Source organism: Athalia rosae, chromosome 3, assembly GCF_917208135.1.
Source record: "Athalia rosae chromosome 3, iyAthRosa1.1, whole genome shotgun sequence".
In the NCBI taxonomy this organism is placed as follows: Eukaryota; Metazoa; Arthropoda; class Insecta; order Hymenoptera; family Athaliidae; genus Athalia; species Athalia rosae.
The window spans coordinates 2,494,181-2,519,013 of record NC_064028.1 but is presented as its reverse complement, the minus strand read 5'-3'; the positions used below and the strand labels follow the sequence as shown (position 1 = coordinate 2,519,013).

The 24,833-nt window shown below is 39.0% G+C and overlaps 3 protein-coding genes across 7 annotated transcripts in view; 2 read left to right on the top strand and 1 right to left on the bottom strand.

Moving 5' to 3' along the window:
- Positions 1–15,463, bottom strand: part of LOC105686336 (E3 ubiquitin-protein ligase Ubr3) — a 17,477-nt gene extending 2,014 nt beyond the window's left edge. Inside the window, exons 1-26 of the mRNA XM_020852756.3 lie at positions 14,362–15,463; positions 14,015–14,228; positions 13,810–13,938; positions 13,460–13,737; positions 13,142–13,386; positions 12,940–13,057; positions 12,672–12,851; positions 12,370–12,596; positions 12,118–12,273; positions 4,765–4,946; positions 4,531–4,670; positions 4,309–4,451; positions 4,073–4,239; positions 3,749–3,992; positions 3,505–3,670; positions 3,234–3,416; positions 2,998–3,159; positions 2,739–2,920; positions 2,241–2,682; positions 2,014–2,159; positions 1,787–1,933; positions 1,407–1,715; positions 1,085–1,313; positions 785–994; positions 447–703; positions 16–366 (exon numbers count right to left, since the gene is read on the bottom strand). Of these exons, the coding sequence (XP_020708415.2) occupies positions 16–366; positions 447–703; positions 785–994; positions 1,085–1,313; positions 1,407–1,715; positions 1,787–1,933; positions 2,014–2,159; positions 2,241–2,682; positions 2,739–2,920; positions 2,998–3,159; positions 3,234–3,416; positions 3,505–3,670; positions 3,749–3,992; positions 4,073–4,239; positions 4,309–4,451; positions 4,531–4,670; positions 4,765–4,946; positions 12,118–12,273; positions 12,370–12,596; positions 12,672–12,851; positions 12,940–13,057; positions 13,142–13,386; positions 13,460–13,737; positions 13,810–13,938; positions 14,015–14,228; positions 14,362–14,611 (5,457 nt within the window). The 5' untranslated portion in view covers positions 14,612–15,463. The remainder of the gene's footprint in view (positions 1–15; positions 367–446; positions 704–784; positions 995–1,084; positions 1,314–1,406; positions 1,716–1,786; positions 1,934–2,013; positions 2,160–2,240; positions 2,683–2,738; positions 2,921–2,997; positions 3,160–3,233; positions 3,417–3,504; positions 3,671–3,748; positions 3,993–4,072; positions 4,240–4,308; positions 4,452–4,530; positions 4,671–4,764; positions 4,947–12,117; positions 12,274–12,369; positions 12,597–12,671; positions 12,852–12,939; positions 13,058–13,141; positions 13,387–13,459; positions 13,738–13,809; positions 13,939–14,014; positions 14,229–14,361) is intronic.
- On the top strand, positions 5,511–11,965 carry LOC105686340. Of its 4 annotated transcripts, none has more exons than XM_012401039.3 (9): positions 7,532–7,666; positions 8,935–9,577; positions 9,712–9,853; positions 9,916–10,047; positions 10,123–10,343; positions 10,433–10,653; positions 10,728–10,963; positions 11,074–11,221; positions 11,304–11,965. In XM_012401039.3, the coding sequence occupies exons 2-9, from the start codon at positions 9,041–9,043 to the stop codon at positions 11,647–11,649; spliced, it is 1,983 nt and encodes a 660-aa protein (XP_012256462.2). In that variant the 5' UTR covers positions 7,532–7,666; positions 8,935–9,040; the 3' UTR covers positions 11,650–11,965. The 4 variants fall into 4 exon arrangements, with proteins under 4 accessions (XP_012256459.2, XP_012256462.2, XP_012256461.2 ...); XM_012401038.3 differs by having other exon boundaries at positions 7,564–7,723; positions 8,951–9,577; XM_012401037.3 differs by having other exon boundaries at positions 7,565–7,723.
- LOC105686337 (DNA topoisomerase 2) lies at positions 15,407–24,833 on the top strand. 2 transcript variants are annotated; one of them, XM_012401025.4, is made up of 24 exons: positions 15,407–15,939; positions 16,002–16,141; positions 16,463–16,789; positions 16,873–17,116; positions 17,204–17,590; positions 17,681–17,920; positions 18,005–18,110; positions 18,191–18,343; positions 18,412–18,581; positions 18,653–18,863; positions 18,956–19,544; positions 19,618–19,849; positions 19,943–20,139; positions 20,210–20,345; positions 20,432–20,731; positions 20,848–21,084; positions 21,212–21,400; positions 21,520–21,646; positions 21,725–21,880; positions 21,944–22,028; positions 22,113–22,201; positions 22,284–22,403; positions 22,496–22,602; positions 22,708–24,833. In XM_012401025.4, the coding sequence occupies exons 2-24, from the start codon at positions 16,101–16,103 to the stop codon at positions 22,828–22,830; spliced, it is 4,566 nt and encodes a 1,521-aa protein (XP_012256448.2). In that variant the 5' UTR covers positions 15,407–15,939; positions 16,002–16,100; the 3' UTR covers positions 22,831–24,833. The 2 variants fall into 2 exon arrangements, with proteins under 2 accessions (XP_012256448.2, XP_012256449.2); XM_012401026.4 differs by lacking the exon at positions 16,002–16,141.

Genomic DNA, 24,833 nt, shown 5'->3' with positions numbered 1-24,833 from the left:
CCCTCTCTTTCTTACCGTAAATATTTTTTCATATTCCCGCGGCAAGCTAAGTAACTTAGGAACCTCCCAGGATATGTGTTGCGTGGAAATCAAACTCCTCGCTGATTCTGCATTACGATTAATAAAAGCACTAAACTGATCTAACCACATACGTGGAACGGAGATACTAGCCTCGTCGTCTTGCCAGTTCAATGCTACCGCTGCATTGAAACATTCCCAGTCCATACCTTCCGTAACCAATTCCAAGTAATAAACTAGTCTGACGAATTCAGTTTGCGGTCGTCGAACTAACGGTATAGGTTGCTGATATAAATGATAACGTAGAAGTGCAGCGACTCGAAGAAAGGGAAGGCATAATTTTTGAACCTGAAATTAGCAAAAATTTACACAAATGATTCAGAAAATTCACCGATTTGTTAATGTGTAATTATGAATAAATAATTTACTTGTGGTTCCACCGATTGGATGTTATTGAATCTGGGCAAGTGTTTGGGTGGCGTACGGCTCTGATAAAGTTCCGTATTACTAAAATAACTGACAACGGAGTAAAGTGCTTCTTCTAAAGTGGTCGGAGCCCCTTCAGAAACTTTGCCTCGCCTCTGAACGATGCTTCGTTCGGCACGTGACAAATTGTAACCAACTTGCGTAATAACTTGGTAGTAAAGTAAGTTGTAGACTACTTTTACTACGCTTGAAAAATAAGCTGGAATGCATAAAAAATCGGTAAAACTGCTTTCTGATTTTCTGGTCATTTTACAACTGCTTATCGTAATACTTTACTCACTCTGATCTAAGTGAAGGGGAAGTAACAAGATGAACTGAATAAGGAGTGCTGTCGGATCCCTGAGTAAAAGAGGGACTTCTTTCTCAACAGGCGTTAAAGCGAGTGGAGCTGCTGGTTCTGCGGGTAACCCTGAGAGCTGTTGCCAAGTCTGCCAAACTGGCCAATTCGTTAAGACTCTCGCGTGCATGGCTAGGACATGAAGAAGGGCAACTGCAACAATTGTTGACCAGCAGGTATTAAATTGACTACTTCGATGGGCTGAAAATCATTGGAAAATTTTCAAATTAACTCGTTACTAACCAATGCAGTCTCGCTTGGGGGTCAGTGGGACTGACGCTGCAGATGAGGCACAGACAGATCCGCCCCGCTGTACTAATTCTACCTCAAAATTAGTTCGAGCTACGGAGGTAACAAAGAGAAACAAGCTTTGGTGACTAGGTGTGCTATTTTTATGTTTATACTTTAGGTACGTGCTGCTCGTCATGTCTTCCATAGCCTTTACTGTAGCATCAGCCAAGTTTGATGAAATCTGAAAATGATAAAAAAAATAAATAAAATACGAACATACCATATCTATGTGAAATTATTAATCCGTGGGTTATAGGCAAGAAAATAAACTTACAGGATTACGTTGAATTTCTTTGAGAAAGGAATTCAACTCTGTAAGAATAGCAGTTGGAGAAGCGTGCCTCGAACGTACTACGGCAGCACATTCGCCAAGTTGTGGCGATAGCGGTAAAACCGAGTTTGCCAATTGTCGACAAAGCGGACAAAGATATTCTCCTCTATCCACAGCTAAGCTTTGTTGTCGCTGTTGACTTCTTAGGGATTGCAGGTAAGATTTGAGACAATCCAAATGCAGGTGATGCCCGCAAGTTTGAACGTGAACTCCTCCTTCCCAACCTAAATTGACTGACAACAGCCAGGACAGCTGGATGGAGAGAAAAATAAATGCTTCAAAAAATCCCTATACTCGGTTCATCAATGAAAGACAAAACTTACGGTATCAAAGTCTGCCATCATCTCACGAATCCTCCGCTCGAAATGCGCGCTCCGAGTATCCCCCTTTGGAATAGGTCGATCTTCATCAGAAGTCGGAAGAACGAGCCTTTCAGACTGTTGTCGTTCATGGCCGATGACACTCGTTGCCTATGAGTACCGCAGACATTATTGTATAAAAAACCACGAAACAATGTCATTTCAATCAATAGTTATGTCGCAGTAGTTACCTGGACCAAGACCACAAGTCCCATTGGCTTATCCTCTGTACTGGGAGTAGTTTGATTACAGATAACACAGTCGTACTCTTTCTTACTAGCCACTTTGGTAGGCTCCTCTTGTTGGCTCCAGTCCATTCCAGACACGCCAGCTTCATCTGTGAAATTCAATGTTATTGACGTGGAATAAATAATTATTCCATTAATTAATTATTGATAATTGAATAGGTTTGGCTCACCAGTCTCCATAGTTTTTTCCATAAATTCTTTTTGCTTATTAGCAAAGTCTGCCATGAGTTTTTGCTGCCTCTCCTTGGCTCGTCTGCGCCTTTCTTCTCGATCACGATTCTCTTTTTCACGTTGTTCATCCTCGCAGTCGTGCATACGTGGCCAAAGTTTGTTTCTAGTTTCAATAATGTCTTCTCGAGAAGCAGGATCTAGGTTGGCGATTTTATTTAGAAGCTGAGAAATGAAAAATGGACCATCGCCTATCCGAGATTCTTGGGGAGGTGTTGATGTAGAACTAGTGCTGCCGCTACTACTACCAGCTTCATTTTCTGTCTGAGTGACTTGTTCCGGATTATAGCTGTCTGGGACTCCAGATAATTGCGAATGCAATTTAAGCAGCAGTGAAATTATACTCTCTCCTACTTTAACCGTCTGCGGTTGAGTTGGGTTAGTCTATGAAGAGAAGAATGGTCATTCAAAGCCGCGAAAAAAGCTAACGTCGGACTTACCTGAGGTTCTTTTCTCTTGAAATGATTATGAGGGGTAGAAGTGGAAGGTACGATCTCCGTAGTTGTTACTGTCGAGGTGCTGAGTCTAGGATACATCGTTTGAGCGGGTACAACTTCATTGCCGGCCATAACAGCTGGCCGCTGAGGTGTGGGAGGTAGAGCAGGGTGCTCGTCGATCATTTCTGTAACAGATTCACTGAGATTAAGAGCTACCGGATTTTTTCTCTACCACAGATTTGTTTAATCAAATAAAACAAACCATCGGCCAAGAGACCAGGCTCGTTCAGAGCTATGGCCATGGTCATTGGCTCCTCAATAGATTCCGGAAGAGCTCTTTGCGAACTTGGAGTCAAATCATCATCGCTGTCGATATGAGGTGTAATAACGACAGTTCGATCGACAGGGACCATGCTCAACTCTCCTGGAATATCATCAATTATTTGTGTCACCTATACTCTTCTACAACCGTAAAATAAGTGAAAACTAGAATATTACCACTGCTGGGTGGCAATGCTGGTAAAGAATAGGTATCCATCGGAGGTGGTGTTTCATTATTGTCACTCAGATCCAACGGAGGTAGCGCAAGCACTCCTGTTGCCTCTTCGTCTCTACTATCATCTAACATCAGAGAGGCAGACACATCTGTCATCGACCCTTGAATTATCCACTCAAATTCACCTGTTAGCAAAAAACAGGACCTCATTGACAATGGTACCGATTTAAAGAGAGTTACAGTTATCTAGGCACATCAGATACAATTACTCACTATCTGAACTATTCTCCTCTGAATCGCGCTCATCGACTAGAGTTACACGAGGTATTATTGTCCTCAGATTCTCAGACAAACTATCACCTTCGTACCAGCCTGCTAAATCCATATCTTTTATCACATGAGATGCCCCATTTCCGCTGTACTGACAAACTGGATTTTCCTGTACGAAATGGAGTAAGTTAGTTGTGCAATCATAAGTTCATTTACACCTGTAAAATGTTTAAGTATGATTTCTCACCGATTTATCAGGAATTTCAGCAGTCATCACCGCCATTTCGAGTAAATAGACCGCCAAGGCCATAACATGTTCCGAAATATTATGTCCATTGACAGCTTTGTACAATACTACAAATATCATTGCATGAAAAACTCTCGAACGCAAAACAATCCTCGGATCATCGTAATCGGAAGACACAGGGGCAGGATGCCGGAAAGGTGGCCAGGGCGTTGCACTGTTTTTCAGTTGCCCGGTTTGTTTTACGCTATAAATTTGATTAGTCCATTATATTTCCTCACATAGCATACATGAAACGGGTAAATGCTGCGGTAAAAGAAGACTCACTATTCGGTAAACCTGTCCATGGATACTTGGAAGTCCCTACGATGTACAGCTCTCAATAGAACATGAAGAGGATCGAACAGCTTGTCCCAAACATGCGGCTTCGGTCCATACATCCCCTGCTGCATATTTCCGCTAGCTTCCAAATTCGGAGCTCGGTACTGTGCCACCTATTAGATGCGGTGATTAATTTTCGTTCCAGTTCATAGAATTTTGAGGTAAAAAAATATTCTGCTTACCTCAGCCAGCACAGATTCGAAGTCTCTGTTAGCTGTTGTGCCACAACGCTCGGGCATCAGTTCCATTAGTTGACTATGAGTTTTATCTCCCATACACAGGAGAGTGACCATTTCGAGACAAGATAATTCAGGATCTGTGAGCCCTAGAAGTGAAACGACGAAAACGAGTGATTGGGGGGTTTCAGTTGTTTATCATACATGTACTTAAGGAACAAAACATACCTAGATTAGTGCGCACATTAACTAGTGTGGCTAAAAATGTTAGGCAGCTCTCTAACATAGGATTATCATGTTCTCCATCCAGATATTCGTTCTGTGGTGCATGGTAAAGACTTAAACTCATCCATTCCTGTACACGAAACCTATAAGATATGAATGATTATTAGTTTATGATCAAAGCATGATAAATTGATATATAGCAAATCCTTGGACGGTATAAAACAAGATGGTAATTACTTGTCGATTATTGTCTTCAGGAACACTTTGGGTTTCAACTGTGTAGCACAAACTTGTAACAAATATAAATCTGCATCAACCATGGAATTGCAGAAGTTACACTGGATGTACGTCATTGCCTGACCTCTGATCTGCAACCCGTTACGTACCCATCTTCCATTTAGAATTTCATAGAAAGCCACCTGGAACATTTCATGAATTCAGAATCTTGGATTAGCCATGTTTGCGTTTATGCTTCAATAATGAAATATACATAGAATCGCAAGTGAACATGTTTTCAATCCCAATGCCAAGGGTCCCCTTTCCTTGGGCATTGGATCTTCATAGCAGAGACACGGGGCTTGTCACAGACAATGATGTGGATACTGCCTAATCTAAATTTCTACTTTTTCATACGTTCCAATTATGTATAGCAGCTATTCCCTTATCAAGGAGTTCATTATGCCTGTGTATTTCTACAAAGATAGAGTCACCCTGCAGAGAGGTACTTAAAATTCTCCTAAACGTATTTCACCCCCACCCGTGCAGCAACACATGCAGGGGCTAAACGCACGTGCAGGGACATTATTAGTCATGTGTATAACGGTGTTGGCCCCTTCTCTCAGCGCGACGTTCGTCACAAGCATAATCACCCGCCTAAATACATGGCTACTTTCGTAGGTATGCCTACAAATACATCAACGTGATATTAGCGACCGAGGATGGATGTTCCTACAAATAGTTGTGAATTAGAGACCGACGAGTATAGTTAAACCCGCACAAGGATTCAGCAGTTTCGCATTGCAGTAGCATCAACAGATGTGCATACATGCGTGGGTGAATTGGGAATCCCCACTATCCTTCATAATCCATACCGATCCCCATTTCCTACATCGTCGATTAGTGCACTTCAGCTAGTTGAGTTGTTCCATCAAGTGAGTGCGGCGAAGCCTTCGGCCGTAGAATCCCCGATCCATGAAAAGGAAAGGGAGTCGGCCGTAAGTATAGAAGAATTTCCTGAAGAGGTCGGAGACAGTTAATCAGGAGGGCTTCTGCCATTTTGATAAATACAATCAAGACCTAAGTGAGTGAGCTTTGAGGGAACAAAGAACGGGCAGTCGCCTAACGACCGTTGGTCGTCGAACTCGGCCAAAGATTTCTTTCGTTGTAACGAGTAGATAACCAACTGACATAAATTTATCAATCTACGACGCTGGGTTAAACCTAGCTCAATTTCAGCCTTGAAAATGAAAGTAACAAAGTGCTGCAGTGTTAGTTTTATTTTTGCCGTATTATGCTTGCACGTGTTTCAATCGGCTAATGGAGTAGTATTGATGAACCTGGGCGATATTACGGATGTTATACAATTCGGTAAGGAAATAACGATCGATGTACTGGAATCCTGGGACTTATTCGCACGGGATGGACCCGAAGATAATTACGGTGGTGAATATTACCCGTTTATGAAACGCAACGAGAAAAGATTGATGAAAAAAATATCGGCGCTATCAACAAAAATAGAATTGTTTGAGTACAATTCAAACCTACGAATTACCGCAGCATTTGAAAACGTCATCCGACAACTCGATCGACAAACTGACTTGAGCAATCATTTGACCGAATTGAATCAACAGATTTCCCGCGTCTCTAGGAGTTATCAAGATTTCAAGCGATACGCAAATTCCACCGATAAATGGGAGCAATTTACTCTACAAGAATTTGTCATTTGGTGTGTATCACCTGGAGATGGGATTCCAAATGTATTAGAAAGAATTCACGATCTCATAGTTCCAGACAAAAATGGTTTTGGAAATAAAAACCTTCTCGAACTTCTCGCTAATAGTTTGAAGGTAAGTAATTTCTATTGATAAAATTAGGAATTACTAAAATGTAACTCTAGTATTAATGATACGTGTAAGAAAGTTAAGGCTTACTTTTCAGAGAAGTAGTCGTACTGTTCAGAGAAAAATTTTTATAACTAGAATACATACATATAACCGAGGGGTAGAAACATGACAAGGATCCAGCCGAAAAAATGACAGAGAAATAATATGAGTCCTACAAAACTTAATTAATGTGGTACCCTATATTCAGAAACGGCAGCAATTCATTTTTAATCAGCATGCATTCGTGGTAACGTGATACATGGTGATACCTAGCACATTATTTCTCAGAATGGAGACAACAATAATAATACAAGAGCGCTGAAGCTTCGACTGTGGACGTTCAACTCAACGAGGAAGAAATATTTATGAATCGATGAACAATATTTTTCAGATCATGAAAACAAAAACTAGGACGATTGCAGGAATAAGTTTTGCATATCAACGGCGCAATGAAAGACGCCCAACGGGATGAACCAAGAAGTTGAAAGTTTTATTTGGGGCCAATGAGATGATACGGTGAGACATGGTTCGGCTAATTTAAATTCCTGTTCAAAACTCTTGATGAGCCGGCATTTTGAAGGTCAAAGTATCGTTGACTTCGGTGGCAATTGCTGTACGTACAATAATTTATCGCAAGCATTACTGGGTACGCCAAGTCCTCAGGGCGCGCCGAATGGCGTCATCCCGGTAGTCTAAGGGTCGAAATCTCACCGGAGATCGGATAGATCTACGATAATATCAGGAAAAAAATAAAAATCAAGCACAAAGTTGAAACTAGTGCACATGAATGATGATTAAGTATGCCGCATGCGCGCGGCAACGTAAAGGTATGAAAGCCTCCGACATATGCATACAAAAGTGGGAGTGAATCAAGAGAGTTGAGAAGAGTGGGAATAGAGAGGACAGAGAGCAGTCTGAAAGAGGGTCTAAAAGTTCCCCACTTCCAGTTGATCACAATTCAGCTGAAACGCGGGTTGGAGTTTAGCGCATTCATTGACAGTTCCTTTTTGTCTTACTTCCATAAGGATTATCAATCAGTGTGTAAAATTATCAATTCCGTTCTCGCGGCGTTTCATCGGAACGTAATAAAATAGGTAGAAAAAACCGTTTCCAGCACCGTTCGAACGTTGTAATAAATAAAAATCAACATCGTACTGTCGTCCCCTCGTGTGTCGCAGTTGTATGTTATCCCCCAGCCGAGAATAATAATATGCATTTGGTGCATCGGTAAATAATTGCAAAAAGAAATAAAAAAACAGAAAAAAAAAATTTTGCTAATAATAATTCGGTTAATTATTTGCGTTTATCAAACGTGGGATCGATTCTCATCGCGACACTCTAATGTGGTCTGTTGACGACCAGCGGAAATCAAAGATTAATAACAATATAACAAATTGAGATTGAAAATGACGCTGTTAAACTAAAGTTCGCGGCAAGGTTTACTCTTTGTTAAGACCCCGCTATCATACGTACCTAGCAAATACCTATACTCACACATTATATTAAATACGGTGTTGGGTACAGCTGCGTGCTGCTTTGATAGCTGTGTCATTTGAGACAAGAGCGAGAGAACACGCGGTGTTCGCAAATATAGTATGCATGTATGTATCTAGATACGTTACGTATATTCGTACATGATCACACGGCTGCACAATGTATACGTACTGTGAATAAAATATCAGACCGTACGTGGTTAATTAGAAACCGCGATATCTGTCATCGTTGATGATCTAGAACGCGGTAGATTGTGGGAATGATTGGAATAAACAAACATGTAAATATAAATAAAATAAAAAAAAAAAAAGAAACGAACGGGGCTTATGAGAGAGAATTAAATTCTTAGCACGTATTTCAACACAGGTACTCGGTCTTTGATTATTTTTAGCCTTTGGAATATACGAACGGATGAAAGAAATATTTACTTATCGGCGAACCGTACGAAACTCGCGCTTTTAAGGGAATACCCGGAGATAATATCGACGCGCGATTTCCTCAAAACAAGATGGTTTATAAGACGACAAGATTTTTCGAAAAAAACCCGGTTACATCCAATTTTATCAACGACGTTATGTAATCCGAAATGAAATCCTACCGTTACGGGTTTGCGAGCGTGTAAATAATCAGTTGGTAGGATCCCACGGGCTCGCGATTAAAATCGACTGATTCATTTCAGCACGCAGAGTAATTTCCGAGAATCGTTAAGCCCATCTAATTTCCATGTTGCCCATGGACCGTTGACAAATAGTTCGACCAAACTTTAGCTCCATATCGCTTCATACCACAGTTTTTTCTTTTTCTTTTAAAGATCATTGAAACTCTAGATTCGCGGGCTGCGATAAGTGAAAAGGAAAAGCTTCCACGTTGGAATTTAATGATAAGTAGGCCTGCCACGAGACGGTAATGCAGCCGAAATGATGATCGACTATGAGAAAATCAAGTACAGCGGTGGGTTGATAATCCTACTACTTGGAACCTGCGTCAGCGTAACAGCTGGAAAAAATGAATTGCAATTATCTGAGGTCGATCACCTCAGGCAAGAATTGGTCGAGGTTGACTCAGAGCTACTGCAAAAATTGGACATACCGGTAATCGCATCGACCCCGGAAATGCTGAGTAAATCGATATCGATGATCGTCGAGGATTACTCAAAGTTCGGAGACAAACTTGAGGAGCAATTCCCTATGAATAGAGAAACGCATCTCGACGATCTAAAATCGGTATGGGCATGGGCGAGGTCGGAAATCGTACTAAGAGGCATCGACGGCCTTTACACAACCTTCAGACGAATGCAGCAGCTTTCGATGGAAACCCACTCGCCCGCCGATGACGGAACGTGGAGGGATTTTGCAGAGACGATATTGAATGACCCCCAAGCTTCCGTACCTGCGGCTCTGTCGCAAATTTTCGACCTGATCGTCGACGAAAAACTATTCATATCAGCCTATCAGGTACCTGGTCGAACGTAGAACTGAAGAATAAATACGGAACGAAAAAATTAGCCAGAGATCTTGAAAGATCAAACATGCGGGGATAGATGACATTCGTATCGTTGAGTGCAGAGTTTGAATTTTTATTGTTTCAGGAAGCCTCGGGGTCAATTTGCAACGACAAACAATCGCCGCAACAATTGCTCTACAATCTGTACAACAGCATAGCAGTGACTGAGATAAAAGGATATGCAATGATACAGTTCTCCTGGCTACTTCTGAGGCTGTACAAACAAGGTAGATCGAATAATCATATTACTAAGTCGCGCGGGATCTAATGACGTTATATTTACTGTTAGGAAATTTCACCGAAGAAGCTGAGCTAACAAAAACCAAATATGAAACAAGAATGAGCGAAACCGTAAAGGCGGTTCAGACGGCGATGGCCTTTGCTTCCCAGGACTTGTGGAAATGCGACCCGACCTATCCAAGTAATGAGAAAATCGTTCTCGCGAATTATTTTTTTCTGCAAAAGTCCTTAATGTATTTTGAATTTTTTTCCACAGCGCCGGAAACATACACGGAATTGACCTCGTTTTTGCAATCTTACGTTGTTAACGAAGTGGACTTGAACTCTGAGAACACGTGCCGTGAAAACTGCGGATACTACAATTACGCGAAAGTGCACAGCTGCTTCAAGAACCAGTATTGTTCGAAACAGAAGAGATGTAACGGGAAGTTGTACAACTGCCAGTACATTGATTCAGATATGTGGATATGCCCAGCGGTCGGTTGCTCAACAAAGATGGTTACACGAATATGACCCTATTAAAATGTGAACGCATTTGAAATTTATGTATTCGGTAATATTTGCAGGAAGAGAATAGTGGACGGAGGTATAACTACATAGAATATGAGAATGGCCGAGTATTTGGGCAGAAAGGAACATGCTCTCGTGGAACAACTAAAGTAGACAGTTGGTGGAGATGGCTGTTTTGGCATTGCAGCTACTGCGTTTGTTTTTGCGATGATCACAGTCACGATTCCGACAGATATTTCAATTTGCGTGAAGTGGTCGCAGACATCGAGTCAAACAAGTAATTGAATATCAGAGCTTCGCCAATATTTACACTATACGATACGATGATTGAACGGCAATTTTCCTTTATAGAGTAATAACAGGAATCAAATTTGTGAAAGTTAACCAAGTGATCCACCTCCAAATCGAACAAGGAGAATTATTACAGAGAGGAAGGATCAGTAATGTCACGGAGTGGAAGCCAGTGGATGAGTACAATGTCCTTGATGCTGATCTAAAGGAGGGTTTGGACTACTTGACACTATCTTGGGACCAAAGAGCCATCGATTTAGATGATCTTACAGCTGCGCCAGGATATTTATTAACAGGTAATATTCACAGCACCGATTCGTGTATCCATTCCTACCAAGTCGATAAAATTTACTTTCACGTACTTTTAAGAACCTAATGACCATTATTATCTGTCAACTGTTCGCAGGAATCAGATTCAGGAGTTTGGGTTCTCACCTAAATCTGGAGATTATGAGCACTCCGTTCAACTTTACAACTGGAGTTCTTGTAAAGCCACTAGAGAAAAGCGTGTGGCATGGAAACGACAACACGGATGCCTCGAAACCAAATCCAAGGTAAAATTTGGTTGATTATTCATCATTGGGCGGTAGTTTTAGAAGATTGAAAATCTAACGACGTTATATTTTTCTATTTCAGAACGGTTCTTGAATTGAACAAACCTGACAGATCAACGCGTTCCGAACTTCAATCACTGCCTGACTCGAAATCGGACCAATACGTGTTATTCAGTCCATCAGATTTAGACAAAGATGCTGCACAAAGCACGGTTCCTTTCATAGATACACAAGCTGTCACTCCCTACCCGAGAACTCCTATCGCTGGAGCTGGTATTTATCACAAGGGCAGATCTGGATTTGGAGGATACATCGCTCCAAAACTTAGAACCTACAATTTTGCACCACATCTGCACGTCGACCATACCCTATCCCGACCGATAATAAGAATTGGCGAAAATTTAATTGGAAAGCCCATGATCAACTGATCAAATATACTTTGTAGTTCATATCGTATTATTAGTGACAATATTTTGCTATCAAAGCTATTTTCGACGATGTGGAATATTTTTTTATAATTACTGGGGCGTTACTCTCCGTTGAAGTTGTAAGATTTACTTCTATTCAATATGTCAATAATTTAGTCACCATTCAAAGTTTACCTGTGATTGGTTATAATATACCTTATCTAAGCTCTGGACAACGTGTGCTGAGATTAAACTTTTTGTATTATCCAAAATGATCTACTTTGTAAAGATTGTAAACTGTATTTCATAAGAATAAATAACCGTTGTTTCTAGCCAACATCATCTTTTAATTTTCGCGAAATCCCTGGTCCCTAAGCGGTCAAATTTCATGGAATACCCGTTCGATCAATCATCGAAGAAACATTTAAAGCCTGTACGAAGATTCCCTCAATCTACTTTTACATCTATAAAATCAATGAGTAAACTCACCTGAACACGCAGCGGATGCATCATGATGAGATGAAGCATGTCGGTAGGTGGTAGGAGGTCATGAAGAACAGCTCCTTGTTGCCGCACAGCTTGACACATAAATACCGCGAAGTACCTATGAAGCGGAAGATGAAACGACACCTGAACACTGTCGTTCTGAAATCAAAAATCGTGATTCGTTGAGCTTATGAGAGATGGACAATATTCGTCGACTGGGATATCGTGTTCACAGAACCGAAAATCAGTACTCACCACATTCGGATGCGTGTAATTGATAGCATCTAACCAATCCTGTAAGGTCGTTAGACACACTGTAAGTACCCGTCGGCTAAGCACAAGGTTTTCTGGACCACGTAGGTGAGAAACTAGCGCCCACATTGGGTAAGCACTGGCTTCTAATTCGGCGCTGAACGCTGCATAGTAAGTATTAGGCTCAAACTCGACGTGCTCAGTCATTTCTCTTTGATTGACGTTCATGCCTAGAAATGTGAATGAAAATATAGTACCGAAAAAACTGAGCAATAAGTTCATTTATAATTAGCAGAGTGGCTCACCTTGGAACATGGATAGAAAGTCGAACCACATCTCAAGGAGGGTATCGTCGCTCATAAAACGTACTGCAACTGGCTTATGAGAAAGAACATTGTTCAGATCAGACACGAGTGGCCAATAACAATGTTCTTTCATGACTTGGCGTCCACAGTCTACGACGTAGTGAAAATTTGATCCCTGATCTGTAAGCAGCAGAGAATAATACATATTTTTAATAAATGAATCAATTATCAATAGCTAGTAAGGTTGAAGTCCTGAAAAAAATCTTACCGTGCAATGTATTGTGTATGAGTATCTTACTCATCATGTATTTCAAACTGATAACCATCACATGTAACAACTTCATTTGATCAACCATACGTAGAGCTAATTTTTCATTGCTGAATAGCTGTAATGATGCAAACGCGATTAATTTGAGATCAGTCCAGTACAGCTCATTTTATATGATGATAAGATTTCCGAAATAAGTTACCTGTACACTGACGTGCACAACTCTATTGCTCAACGTGTCAGGATCCTGAGATCGTTCTAACATCATAGAAATTCTGCTATAGTGTAGAACGAACGCTCGTGTAAGAGCTTCTTTGTAGTCGGGATCAGGAAGCATATTTAGCAAAAGGCAAACTAATTTCTGTGGAAACTCGTACGCGACTGTCCAAAATACTAATTCTTCGAGAAACGTGGAGTGCTCCAAGTGTTCTTGCAGGGAGGCACATTCTGTAAAAAAATTATTCAAAAATGTCATAATGAAATTACATTAGTTTCAATGTGTAGCTAAGCTGATAGTCACTTTTGTATTCATCAGGCGGTTCTGGATTTGGTAATGATTTGACTGCATCCTGATAGATTTTGTTGCTACTGTGGCAGTAGCTGTCATATTCGGACCGACTAGAAGATGTTGGTGTAGTCGAAGTCTCCATGAGACAGCGATACTTTTGTGGATTAGTTAGCGCAGATGTCATTACATGCCGCATCAATGCTCCCATATTATTCAAGTCTAATAGCATCGTTAGATAAGCATCAGCATCTTGAATCGCAGCTCTGTAATCATCTGGGCCTCCCACTTTGCTACAATCAAGGAAGATGCTATGATGAGTTGTGAATTTCCAGGACAAAGCTGTGTAATAACAATATCAATACCAATATTCACGTAGATGTTGTATAAGCCGTAAGATGATTCTAGGCATTATAGCTTCTGCAACACACATCAAATCTGAAGGTGCTGCCACTTTGTTCACTGCAGCTTTTGGTCCGTGCCTATCACAAAATCTGAAATGAAGAGAATTTTAAATTTCCAAATCTCTCGCAGATAATGTTTATGTCTATTAAATTGTTTTCAACCCACCCTGTTTCCTTCATGACCGAGGTGTCACCACAATCACAAGCTCCTCCAGCCTGGCTTAGAAACATGTTGAAGTCATGACGGTGATGATTTCCTTTCTTGAAGCATTCGGTACAAAGGGACATGCAGGGTGAAATTTCACAGGTGCGACAACGATAAGCGACAAAGTTAGGGGTCCATACAAGGCCACAAGTAGTTGCATTGTCGTAGATCCGTACTAAATGATCAAACAGATGTCAATTTTGAAGTGACTGAGCATGAATGAACAGAAAAAGAGGGAAACAGGATAAAAGAGTGAATAAAATTGGCACACTTTGGGGGTGAAGTAAAATTGAAGCGACGATTCCTACCTGTGTTTGAAAATTCATCAGGAGTTCTGCCACCTGCCATTAACCATTTGCACCAGTCGATAGTTTCCCAATCATCGATAGCCTTGCTTGGTATGAGTAAAATATCAAGGAGTTCATTGAGATGAGTCGGAGATTCGGAGGAAATATCGGTGTTGTTTGGATTACAGCATTCAGCATGTACATAGGCCGCGGCCCCGCGTTTTCCTTTATTCATGAGCACCTGGGCGGACGTGTTCGAGGTCGAAGCCATATTTTGATAACTAATTTTAAAGACGATCCTTGGTGAAAAATGTACGTCAAAAGTGATGCAGGTTAGATTTTTCGCTATGACTAGTCCACCGGGCAACGGTCAAAAGTTTTTCGGCTATTCCTCCGTCGACCTCCCAACCGAATGAATTGGACAAAATATATTCAGCCAGATGAAATAGCCGGAATGGCTCGGCTGCGATGTGATGTGACCGAGGTATGCAAGACGGATGGACACCCAGGCGGGTCATACGTCAAACAGCTGATCGTGTCGTTAAACTATTATGAAAATAGTCTCGACGTCGTGTCTCGGATGATTGGCTTCCCCCTTTATTGATAGCTTAATGTATTCGGGAAAACTTCTAAGTATAAGAGCCCTGTAAATCAGGGGATTCTCGACTACCTCCATATCAGCACGCATCTCCCATCGAGTCTGCACTCCTCATCAATTTTGACAGCATCACAATTTAAACGAATCCAAACTAACACTGTCTTCAGTACCAAGTTCTTCAAACTGGATTTATCTAGTCTCGATATTTAATATAATATCTCAATCTCGCGTGACGATTATGCTCACAATCAGGCAAAACCACATCCACAGAGGAGCAAAACCACTGAACAACCAATTACTTCCTGAGTTCACCAAATGCGACGACTCTGCGGTCACCTTCTCGAGTTCCTTCGCTTTTTGACTACCATCCTGCTTTATCCGCCATAGGATTTCCAATTACCGACCTCCCATCTCCACAAACAGGCCAACGCTACTTTTCGCAAGTGTGCTCGGTGTGCTCGAAGTCGAACTATTTTTGATTAAATGCAGTTCACTTTGCACAGACATCTTTCGTCTTCGAAGATGCGACTACGATGAGAATTGCGATTTTTAGCTGTGATTTTATTAAAATATGACACTACCATAATCAGATCATCAAATAAACAGGATTACAGATGACTTACAGATATCTATCCTGTCAGAAACGTCGTGAGCCAAACGTGCATTGAAATAAAACGTTTGAAACGATTGAAACCGTTACAGTTGGCAGTTAGAGCGACGCCGAGAACAGGGAATCTAGCCACCAGGCCCTCGTTGTTTACGACGCTGAATTTCTCTGAACCGCCATTATTTGGTCGTGTGGTGTTTGGGGATCATAATCTGTTATCAACAAGTAATAAAGTGCATGCAAGATGAGAATGTGGCGTAGTTAATGACACCGTGTTTCGGGTATAATTCGCGACACTCTACTATCTTTAATTAATAATAAACAGTCAGTGTATCGAGGGCTTCTGAATCGCTCTGACGCCTGTTGGAATTATCGTCTACAGGACGTGAAACCGGTGGGTAAAAAACTCAACCATAAATCTTTTCATCTATTCGGATCTGGCCATACTATTTTCAGCTTTATTTGATAGCCTGCGAATGCAAGCTATAAGTATACCTGCAATCCGAAAGATTTGGGAATGCATCTTGACGTCCTACCATCTTCACAGCCAATTAGATGACTACGATTTCCCGCCTAATTTTTACTAGATCTTTAGGGTATGCAGTCTTCAGATACTTAGTTTTCTCGACTAGTTTAGCAGCCACGGTTCTCACATTGGTGACTTAATAAACATCTTCCAACAATGCATTTCAATTCTGCTCATGATACTATCAACCAAGTTATGTCATCTTCTTTATGTTCCATTTCTTGCATTCCCAATAGTATAGAAGTATCTTAGCTAACAGGTATGCATAAAGACATATACATACGAAATTTCATGGCTGTGCCACCAGTGAGAATTGCTGTTCCTTCTGCATTACAACTCTGAAATATCATGTGTACTTGATTAATGACGTATGAATTTATTTTTGTTTCAGGATACTTAAAATTAACATTAGGAAAATGAGCGGGGCAATGGAAAATGGGGCTGGCGATGCTGCCTCAAAGAAAAAAACTATCGAGGGAATTTATCAAAAAAAGTCGCAGTTGGAACACATATTATTGCGACCTGATACATATATCGGCTCTGTGGAACCGGTGCGCGAATTAATGTGGATATATGACAAGGAAAGTGAAATGATGGTGCAAAAAGAGATATCTTATGTTCCTGGACTGTATAAAATATTTGATGAAATCCTGGTAAATGCAGCAGACAATAAACAAAGGGATGCAAAGATGGATACTATTAAAATTGACATAGATTCGTAAGTCAACATTGAGCTCAACATTGCCCTTGAAGAATAATTGGTGAAGTTTTTATCATCAATGAATGTTGAAATTATTACAGTGACAACAACACGATATCAGTATGGAACAATGGCCAGGGAATTCCAGTGGTAATTCATAAAGAGGAAAAAATGTTTGTACCTACAATGATCTTTGGACACCTTCTGACATCCTCAAACTATGATGACAAAGAAGAGAAGGTGACCGGAGGTAGGAACGGCTATGGTGCCAAATTGTGCAATATTTTCAGTCACCGATTCACCGTTGAAACCGCTTCGAATGAATACAAAAAGTCGCTGAAACAGGTAAATTACAGTAAATTTGTATGGGTAAACTCATCTTTATATGATATAATTTGAATGTTCTCTAAAACAATCATTCATTTTTATCAGACGTGGGGGAACAATATGGGAAAAGCCAGTGAACCTAGGGTCAAAGAGTTTACAGGGCGAGACTTCACAAAAGTTACATTCTCGCCAGATTTATCAAAATTTGGAATGGAGGCTCTTGACAAAGATATAGTATCACTGATGACACGGAGAGCTTACGATGTTGCAGCTTCTACTAGAGGAGTGCAAGTGTATCTCAATGGAACTAAAATACCAGTCAAATCTTTCAAAGATTACGTAGATCTATTTGTGAAGGGCAAAGAGGACGACATTGGCAACGCCTTGAAAGTTGTTTATGAAAATTGTGGACCCAGATGGGAAGTCGCTATAACTTTATCTGACAAAGGATTTCAGCAGATGTCCTTTGTAAACAGTATCGCTACTACAAAGGTGAACTAGATACTCAAACGTACAAGTATGCTATTGATTCATGAAGATCCTAACAACATATTAACGATGTGAACCAACTTGTATTAACAGGGAGGTCGACATGTGGATCATGTCACCGATGCCATTGTGAAACAGCTCATGGATACCTTAAAAAAAAAGAATAAGGGTGGATTAGCTATCAAACCGTTCCAAATAAAGAACCATTTATGGATATTTGTCAATTGTCTCATCAACAATCCAACGTTCGACTCGCAAACGAAAGAAAATATGACTCTGCAAGCTAAAAACTTTGGATCAAAATGTACTTTACCGGATAAATTTATTATTAGTGTGAGTAAATATAGTTGGTAGATCAGTTAACAACGTACCGAAATGAATAAATTGGAATCATAAATTTTGGCGATGAAATTACAGGTCACAAAGATTGGTATCGTTGAGGCAGTGTTATCTTGGGCAAAGTTTAAAGCTGATACTCAGCTGCAGAAACTTGGACCTAAAACCAAACAACGTAAACTCCAAGGTAGATGCAAATAAAGGGCTTCAAGATTCGAAACTCTTCAAATATGATGATAAAAAAAATATATTTGTGTTAATTTCTAGGTATTCCAAAGTTAGAGGATGCCAATGACGCCGGCACAGTTAGATCGCTGGATTGTACCTTAATTCTGACAGAGGGAGATTCAGCCAAGGCAATGGCAGTTTCTGGACTATCTAGCATTGGCAGAGATAAATACGGAATCTTCCCACTGAGAGGCAAGTTGGCAAAGTGCAAAGAATATCTTTTCTATTTGATATTTGATACAATATTATTTCCATTTCAGGTAAATTATTAAATGTCAGAGAAGCAACGCACAAACAGATTCTTGAGAATGCTGAAATTAACAATTTGATAAAAATTCTTGGTCTCCAATATAAGAAAAAATACGAAACTAGAGATGACATGAAAAGTCTTCGTTATGGCAAACTAATGATCATGACAGATCAGGATCAGGTGAATACAAATTTATCAATTCATAGCAGAGCAATATTGTGATATGTTAATCGCGTTTTACTGTTACTCAGGATGGTTCACATATCAAAGGATTATTGATAAACTTCATACACCATAATTGGCCGTCGTTACTCCGAAATAATTTTATTGAAGAATTTATAACGCCAATTGTGAAAGCTACAAAAGGAAGCCAGGTATTCTCGTTTTTTTCTTTACCTGAATTCGAAGAGTGGAAAAAAGAAACTGCCAACTTTCATACGTACAGGATCAAATACTACAAAGGTTTTTATTTTTCTATCAATTAGAAGACAGCGAGAATCGACATTTTCCCCCCTCAAGTTAAAGAATCTATACCGTAATATTCATCTTCACAGGTTTGGGTACGTCTACTGCCAAGGAGGCAAAAGAGTACTTCGACAATATAGCCAGACACAGAATACGCTTTAGATACGATGGTGAGCAGGATGACCAGAATATAATAATGGCATTCAGTAAAAAGTGTTGCGATCAGAGAAAGGATTGGCTCACAAGTCACATGGAAGAGACAAAGAGACGCAAAGAGATAGGGCTTGGTGAAAAATATTTATATGAAAAGGATACTCGCACTGTAACTTTCTCGGATTTCATCAACGTCGAGCTGGTTCTGTACAGTAATTATGACAACGTCCGTTCAATTCCCAGTGCAATCGATGGATTGAAACCTGGACAAAGAAAAGTAATGTACACATGTATGAAACGTAACGATAAACGTGAAATTAAGGTAGCACAGCTGGCTGGTTCAGTTGCCGAACAATCTGCTTATCATCACGGCGAAGTCTCTCTTATGTCAACCATAGTTAATTTGGCGCAAAATTTTGTGGGTAGTAATAACATTAACTTGCTCCAACCAATCGGTCAATTTGGAACCAGGCTCATAGGAGGAAAAGATTCAGCCAGTCCTCGTTATATTTTTACAATGCTCAGGTATTTGGTAATTTTTGTCAGCAATGTTAAAGTTTGATATCCAAAGTTATTCATGAAAATTCATCGATTACAGCCCATTGACAAGGTTCATTTTTCACAAAAACGACGATCCACTTCTTACTTACGAATATGATGACAATCAAAAGATTGAGCCTGTATATTATGTCCCTGTCATACCTATGGTTTTGGTCAATGGAGCAGATGGTATTGGTACAGGGTGGATGACAAAAATCCCGAATTACAACCCTAGAGATATTATCGAAAACCTCCACAGGATGATCGATGGAGGTGAAATGAAACCCATGGCAAGTACTCGTAGATTAACTTGAAAGCTTATGTAACCAGGTGAAAAATTCTTTGAATTTTTTTCCAACGTGTTTGATTTGTATTATTTACAGTTGCCTCACTACAAAAATTTCAAAGGCACGATAGAAAGATTCGGAGATCGACACGTGGTCAGTGGTGAAATTTCTGTCATAGGCCCTGATAGAGTTGAAATTACAGAATTACCCATTGGAACATGGACACAAACATACAAGGAATCTGTTTTAGAACCTATGCTGCACGGTTCGGATAAAGTACCAGCTGTTATAACGTAATTATTGATCAACTAATGATGGTAAAAAATTCTATTCAGTTATTGGTAAAATTTTGTGTTCCTTCAGTGATTATAAGGAATACAACACCGACGTCGAAGTCCGTTTCATCGTCTTCATGAACAGAGATAAATTAGTTGAGATGGAGCGAGATGGTCTCCATAAAGCTTTCAAATTACAAACCACGATGAGTAGTACATCTATGGTTAGTTAGAATTTTTGGCAAACATGAACTACAACTGTATTCTTTTGGTGTTTGAATGAATTGACGTAGCATTATTATGATTTTAGTGTGCGTTTGATGCTGAACGATGCCTTAGGAGATATGATCAAGTCGAGACTATCATGAAAGATTTTTTCAAACTCCGAACAGAGTTCTATCTCAAGCGTAAAGCTTATATGGAGGGTATACTTCAAGTCGAAGCTACTAAACTCTCTAATCAAGCCAGATTTATATTGGAAAAATGTGATGGTGATTTAGTGATTGAAAATAAAAAGAAGAAAGAAATGATTGCCGAACTGGTGAGACGAGGCTACGACTCAGATCCTGTAGTAGCTTGGAAACTTAGACAAAACAGAGAGGAAGCGTTGGTGAGTGCTGAAATTTCGAGAAAATTTTCACATACGCTGTTATCAACAACTTTGTTATAAAAAACTAAATTCTCTGTTCGACCTTGGCTATTTCTCATCAATTGTTTGATTCACAGGAAGAGATACTCCAAAATGCGAATGAAGAAAATAGCGATGATACAAGCGTTCCCGTTGAAAAAGAAAACTATGATTATCTTCTGGGAATGACAATGTGGAACCTGACCAAAGAAAAAAAAGACGAGTTGTTACGTCAAAGAGATGATAAAATTGCAGAACTTAAACGATTGCAACAGCGGACACCTGTCTCACTTTGGAAAGAAGATCTTGACAATCTCTCTGCCGAACTTAACAAGGTGACCCGTCAATTTTATTTCTTTTTTTTTGCTTCTATACTAATAGCGTACAAAAACAACGGAACACATCATCGACTAGTGTGCTTGCGGATGATCATTAATTAATTATTTCGCAATTTGAATCTAGGTTGAAGAAAAGGAAAGAAAAGAGGAAGAAAAATCCAAAAAAGGAGTAAAAAAACCGCCGACCAAAATTTTCAAATCTGAAGATGTTCGTCGTATCTTACCGACCATTGATGATGATTTAAAAAAAAAGATGTCAAAAGCGAGTGAAGTTGCTAAGGATAAGAAGATTGCGCTCAAAAAATTAGTAAAGGTGATCAGAGTCGCAATCAAATACAAACTATATCTGGTTTCATTGCATTCAATCGAATCAAGTTCTCTAATGATATGGAAAGACATTTTAAAATTAAACGTTTCAATGTTGATTTTTAGGTAAAGAAAGAGAGTGTGGATGAGAAAGATGAATTTGATCTACTGGTCGATAATAACGCCAAGCCACTTGAAGACAGAGTCGGTAACAGTCCTGATAAAGTGGAAAAGAAGGTTGGGGCTAAAAAAGGTTAGTTAATATTGAACGAGACCGCCTCACTACGGAATGAAGATAATTGACCAGATTTTTCTCATGTTAATTTTACAGCTTCAAGACAAACGACGTTGTCTTTTAAAGCAGTGAAAGAGGAAAAGGTGAAGAAAGAAAAGGTAGGTGCTGATACTGGTGAAGATGGTAGCGAAATTGATTTCGAAAGTATATCACCACCTCCCAGGGCGCGAGAACCTCGTAAAACCACTAAAGGTAGATCATTTGTAAATCTTTTCTCCTAGATTCAATAAGTAATCACTTTTTTTCTGTCAACAGTTAATATCAATTATTCATTGGACAGTGACGAAGAGTCAAATCACCAAAATGCACACGAACTTTTTAGTGACGATTCTGAACCAGAGTAAGTAAAATGTCAAAGAAAACTACCGTAACGTATACCCTTGACAGATCTTTAGTAACCCTTAATTGACACTTTTTTTTCTAGAGTGAAACCAAAGGTTAAGGTAGTCACAATAGAAAGTGACTCTGACGAAGACATGAGCACAACGAAACCGAAAAAGACAGAGCCAGAAGGTAATTTAATACAAAGTTTGGAGTTTGTTGTCCTAAATACGAATTAAAGTAACGATGATAACTTGAATATTTGATCCCACAGTGAACTACAATGACGTATTCGATTCCTTGATTGCTGATACTCCACCGAAAACGACCAAATCAAAACCTGTCATTTCATCCAGCGAAGATTCTCCTGTCAAAGCCACTCCACCTAAAAAAAGTAATTAATTCAGAAATATTTGGGGGTCATTAGTGGTTTTGGAAAAAAAATAATCAACAAATAATTATACACACTGTTCCTTTGGTTTCCAGACACAGTCAAGAAAAAGGCCGAAAATGGTGGTGGTCGGGCAACAAAAAGAGTCAAGAAAAATATTTCATTATCTTCTGAATCTGAAGAAGAGATATTCGTGAGTAAGGTGAGTATCCGGTCAAGCGAACAGAATTGAAGAGAAAAAATAATCAATGACCCACTTCTACAAAACGCCCGATTTTATGAAAACTATCTTTGTTTTTCTTTTTAGAATAATAAACGAAAAAAAGTACCAGAGCCGGAAAGTCCGGATACAGTTATTTCCCGACGAGAAGTTGGCCGAAACCGTAAGCCTATATCATACGCGATCACGTCAGACGATGAATCTGATTGAAGACAGTGAAACTAGATAGTAACAAGTGTTTGTGACTAAGTGTATTACATGATTTTACCGTGAACAATTTTTATCAGTGCCCATATCACATCCGTTGAAGTAATCTTAGCATTCCAGTCATCGATCCGAGTTGCATTCAATTATCCCGAAGATGTTGAGATGCTTAGTACGGTTCATCCTATGATAGTTTGTAATTTGGGCAGCAATGATACTAAAATAAAATTTTTGTAAATATTTTAATAATCGCACCATAATTTTATTATTGAATAATATTAATGACAAGTATTTGTAATTGGAGACAAAAAAAAAACCATTAGAAAAAATAGAAACGTTACGAACGCGTTAGATATGAAAGACAAGATTCTAGCGTATCTAAGTAGAACTATCAATCAAGCCATAATTAGCGTACCTTAATGAAGAAGTCGCGTGCGTTAATTGAAATTTATATCTTTTTACTATACCGTTTTCTATTTTAATGTCAACGAATCTAAACAATAATTACTTTATTTCGAATAATAATTTATCAAATATTTCTTAGTCGCATTCATAGCCACAGTCCGACAGAGATTTATTTGTTTTGATTTTAGATTAAAGGAGAAAAAAAAAAATAGTAATATTTACGAAAAAAAAGGTCAATTTGATACTAACAAATATTAAGTAACTGCTTACAACAGTAAACGTGCCTTTCCAAGTACGGATATTAGTTACGGAAAGAACTCGTCAAGCATATCTAATTCCTTGGATGGACAGACTGCTTGCTAAAAGAAATAAATAGATAATTATTAGGATGATTTCATCGAATCTTCTAGAGAAATGATTAAGTAAAATATGAAATGATGATTTTTATTCGAATATGGTTTGCTTTTTTTTCTTTTAAACGATTTTACAGTAACGGAGTATCAATGCAATTTAGATACTATGTCATTAGCGAATTATCTTAAAAAAAAATTGCAAAGGGAGTATTCGAAAATGATGTTGCCAAATCAATTGTCAGAATAAATACGTACTGTTTATGTATAACTTCTTCCAAAGTTATATCCTGACATTAAAATAACTTTCAGGTATACATATTTACATACAGAGAGAAAGAGAGAGAGACAGGGAGATAATCAATTTACTATTCTATGGAAGAAATTTTTAGATGTTCCATGAAACAGGAAGAAAAAATATCATACAAATCTAATTTCATTGATTGGGTAGTGCTCAATTGTTAAAAATCTCAATACGAATTGTTCTCTATGCTTCTCGTGAGATTTTTATGTGTGTATTTTGCTTTTTTATATGTATAGTATAGCATAAGTTACAAAACTTTAATACAGTTGTTTTAAAAACCTATAAATTTGTAGCTACAACTTAATATCCGATGTTGTTCCGAGTTTATCATTCGGGCTGAATTGAAATTTTTCATAATCCATTTTCCAAAAAAATTGAAATGGTAAAATGACTCTTTGCGGCAGAAAAAATGATTGTAAAAAATGGGAAAAAATTAAAAAACAAAAAAAGATAAAATTAGAAGCTCAAGCGCACTTTTCTTGTCATGTGCTTACGTACATGGAATAATTTTAATTGACTAGTAACACGCACATCTCGAAATATCCATAAAACAAAGACCAATAAAAATATATGACCATTTACCCAAACGAAATAATAAAGAGTGAAGAGGGATCTTTGTAGATCAAACTTACTCTTCAAAGGTTTTAACAGAGTCATTGCGATTATACACAGAACTTTTTTTTATTGCTATTACATTATTCTTTTGCACACCTCACTCCCTTCTACGCAAACCATGAGGATCGAAAATGGGGGCAAGAAAAGAATAAATTACGAAATTAAAAATAGAATTAGGTGCGTTTTGGATGAAAAATGAAATCCGTTATAGTACAGTAGATTAAATCGTTGATGTATTTTGTGTGATAAAACTGATGACCGTCCAATTATATGGATTGATTGTAGCATTATTTTACCTCTGTAGAAAACAAAATAAAGCAACACGGAGAAAAAAA

Excerpts from the sequence above, each read along its gene's own strand:
- LOC105686340 (XM_012401036.3), top strand. The coding sequence starts at position 5,991 with ATGAAAGTAACAAAGTGCTGCAGTGTTAGTTTTATTTTTGCCGTATTA. Across the intron at positions 6,594-9,711 it reads TTCTCGCTAATAGTTTGAAG|GAAGCCTCGGGGTCAATTTG; the intron begins GTAAGTAATTTC and ends TTATTGTTTCAG. Across the intron at positions 11,222-11,303 it reads GCCTCGAAACCAAATCCAAG|AACGGTTCTTGAATTGAACA; the intron begins GTAAAATTTGGT and ends TTTCTATTTCAG.
- LOC105686337 (XM_012401025.4), top strand. The coding sequence starts at position 16,101 with ATGACTACGATTTCCCGCCTAATTTTTACTAGATCTTTAGG. Across the intron at positions 19,545-19,617 it reads TATATTTTTACAATGCTCAG|CCCATTGACAAGGTTCATTT; the intron begins GTATTTGGTAAT and ends CATCGATTACAG. Across the intron at positions 22,029-22,112 it reads AGTGACGATTCTGAACCAGA|AGTGAAACCAAAGGTTAAGG; the intron begins GTAAGTAAAATG and ends TTTTTTTTCTAG.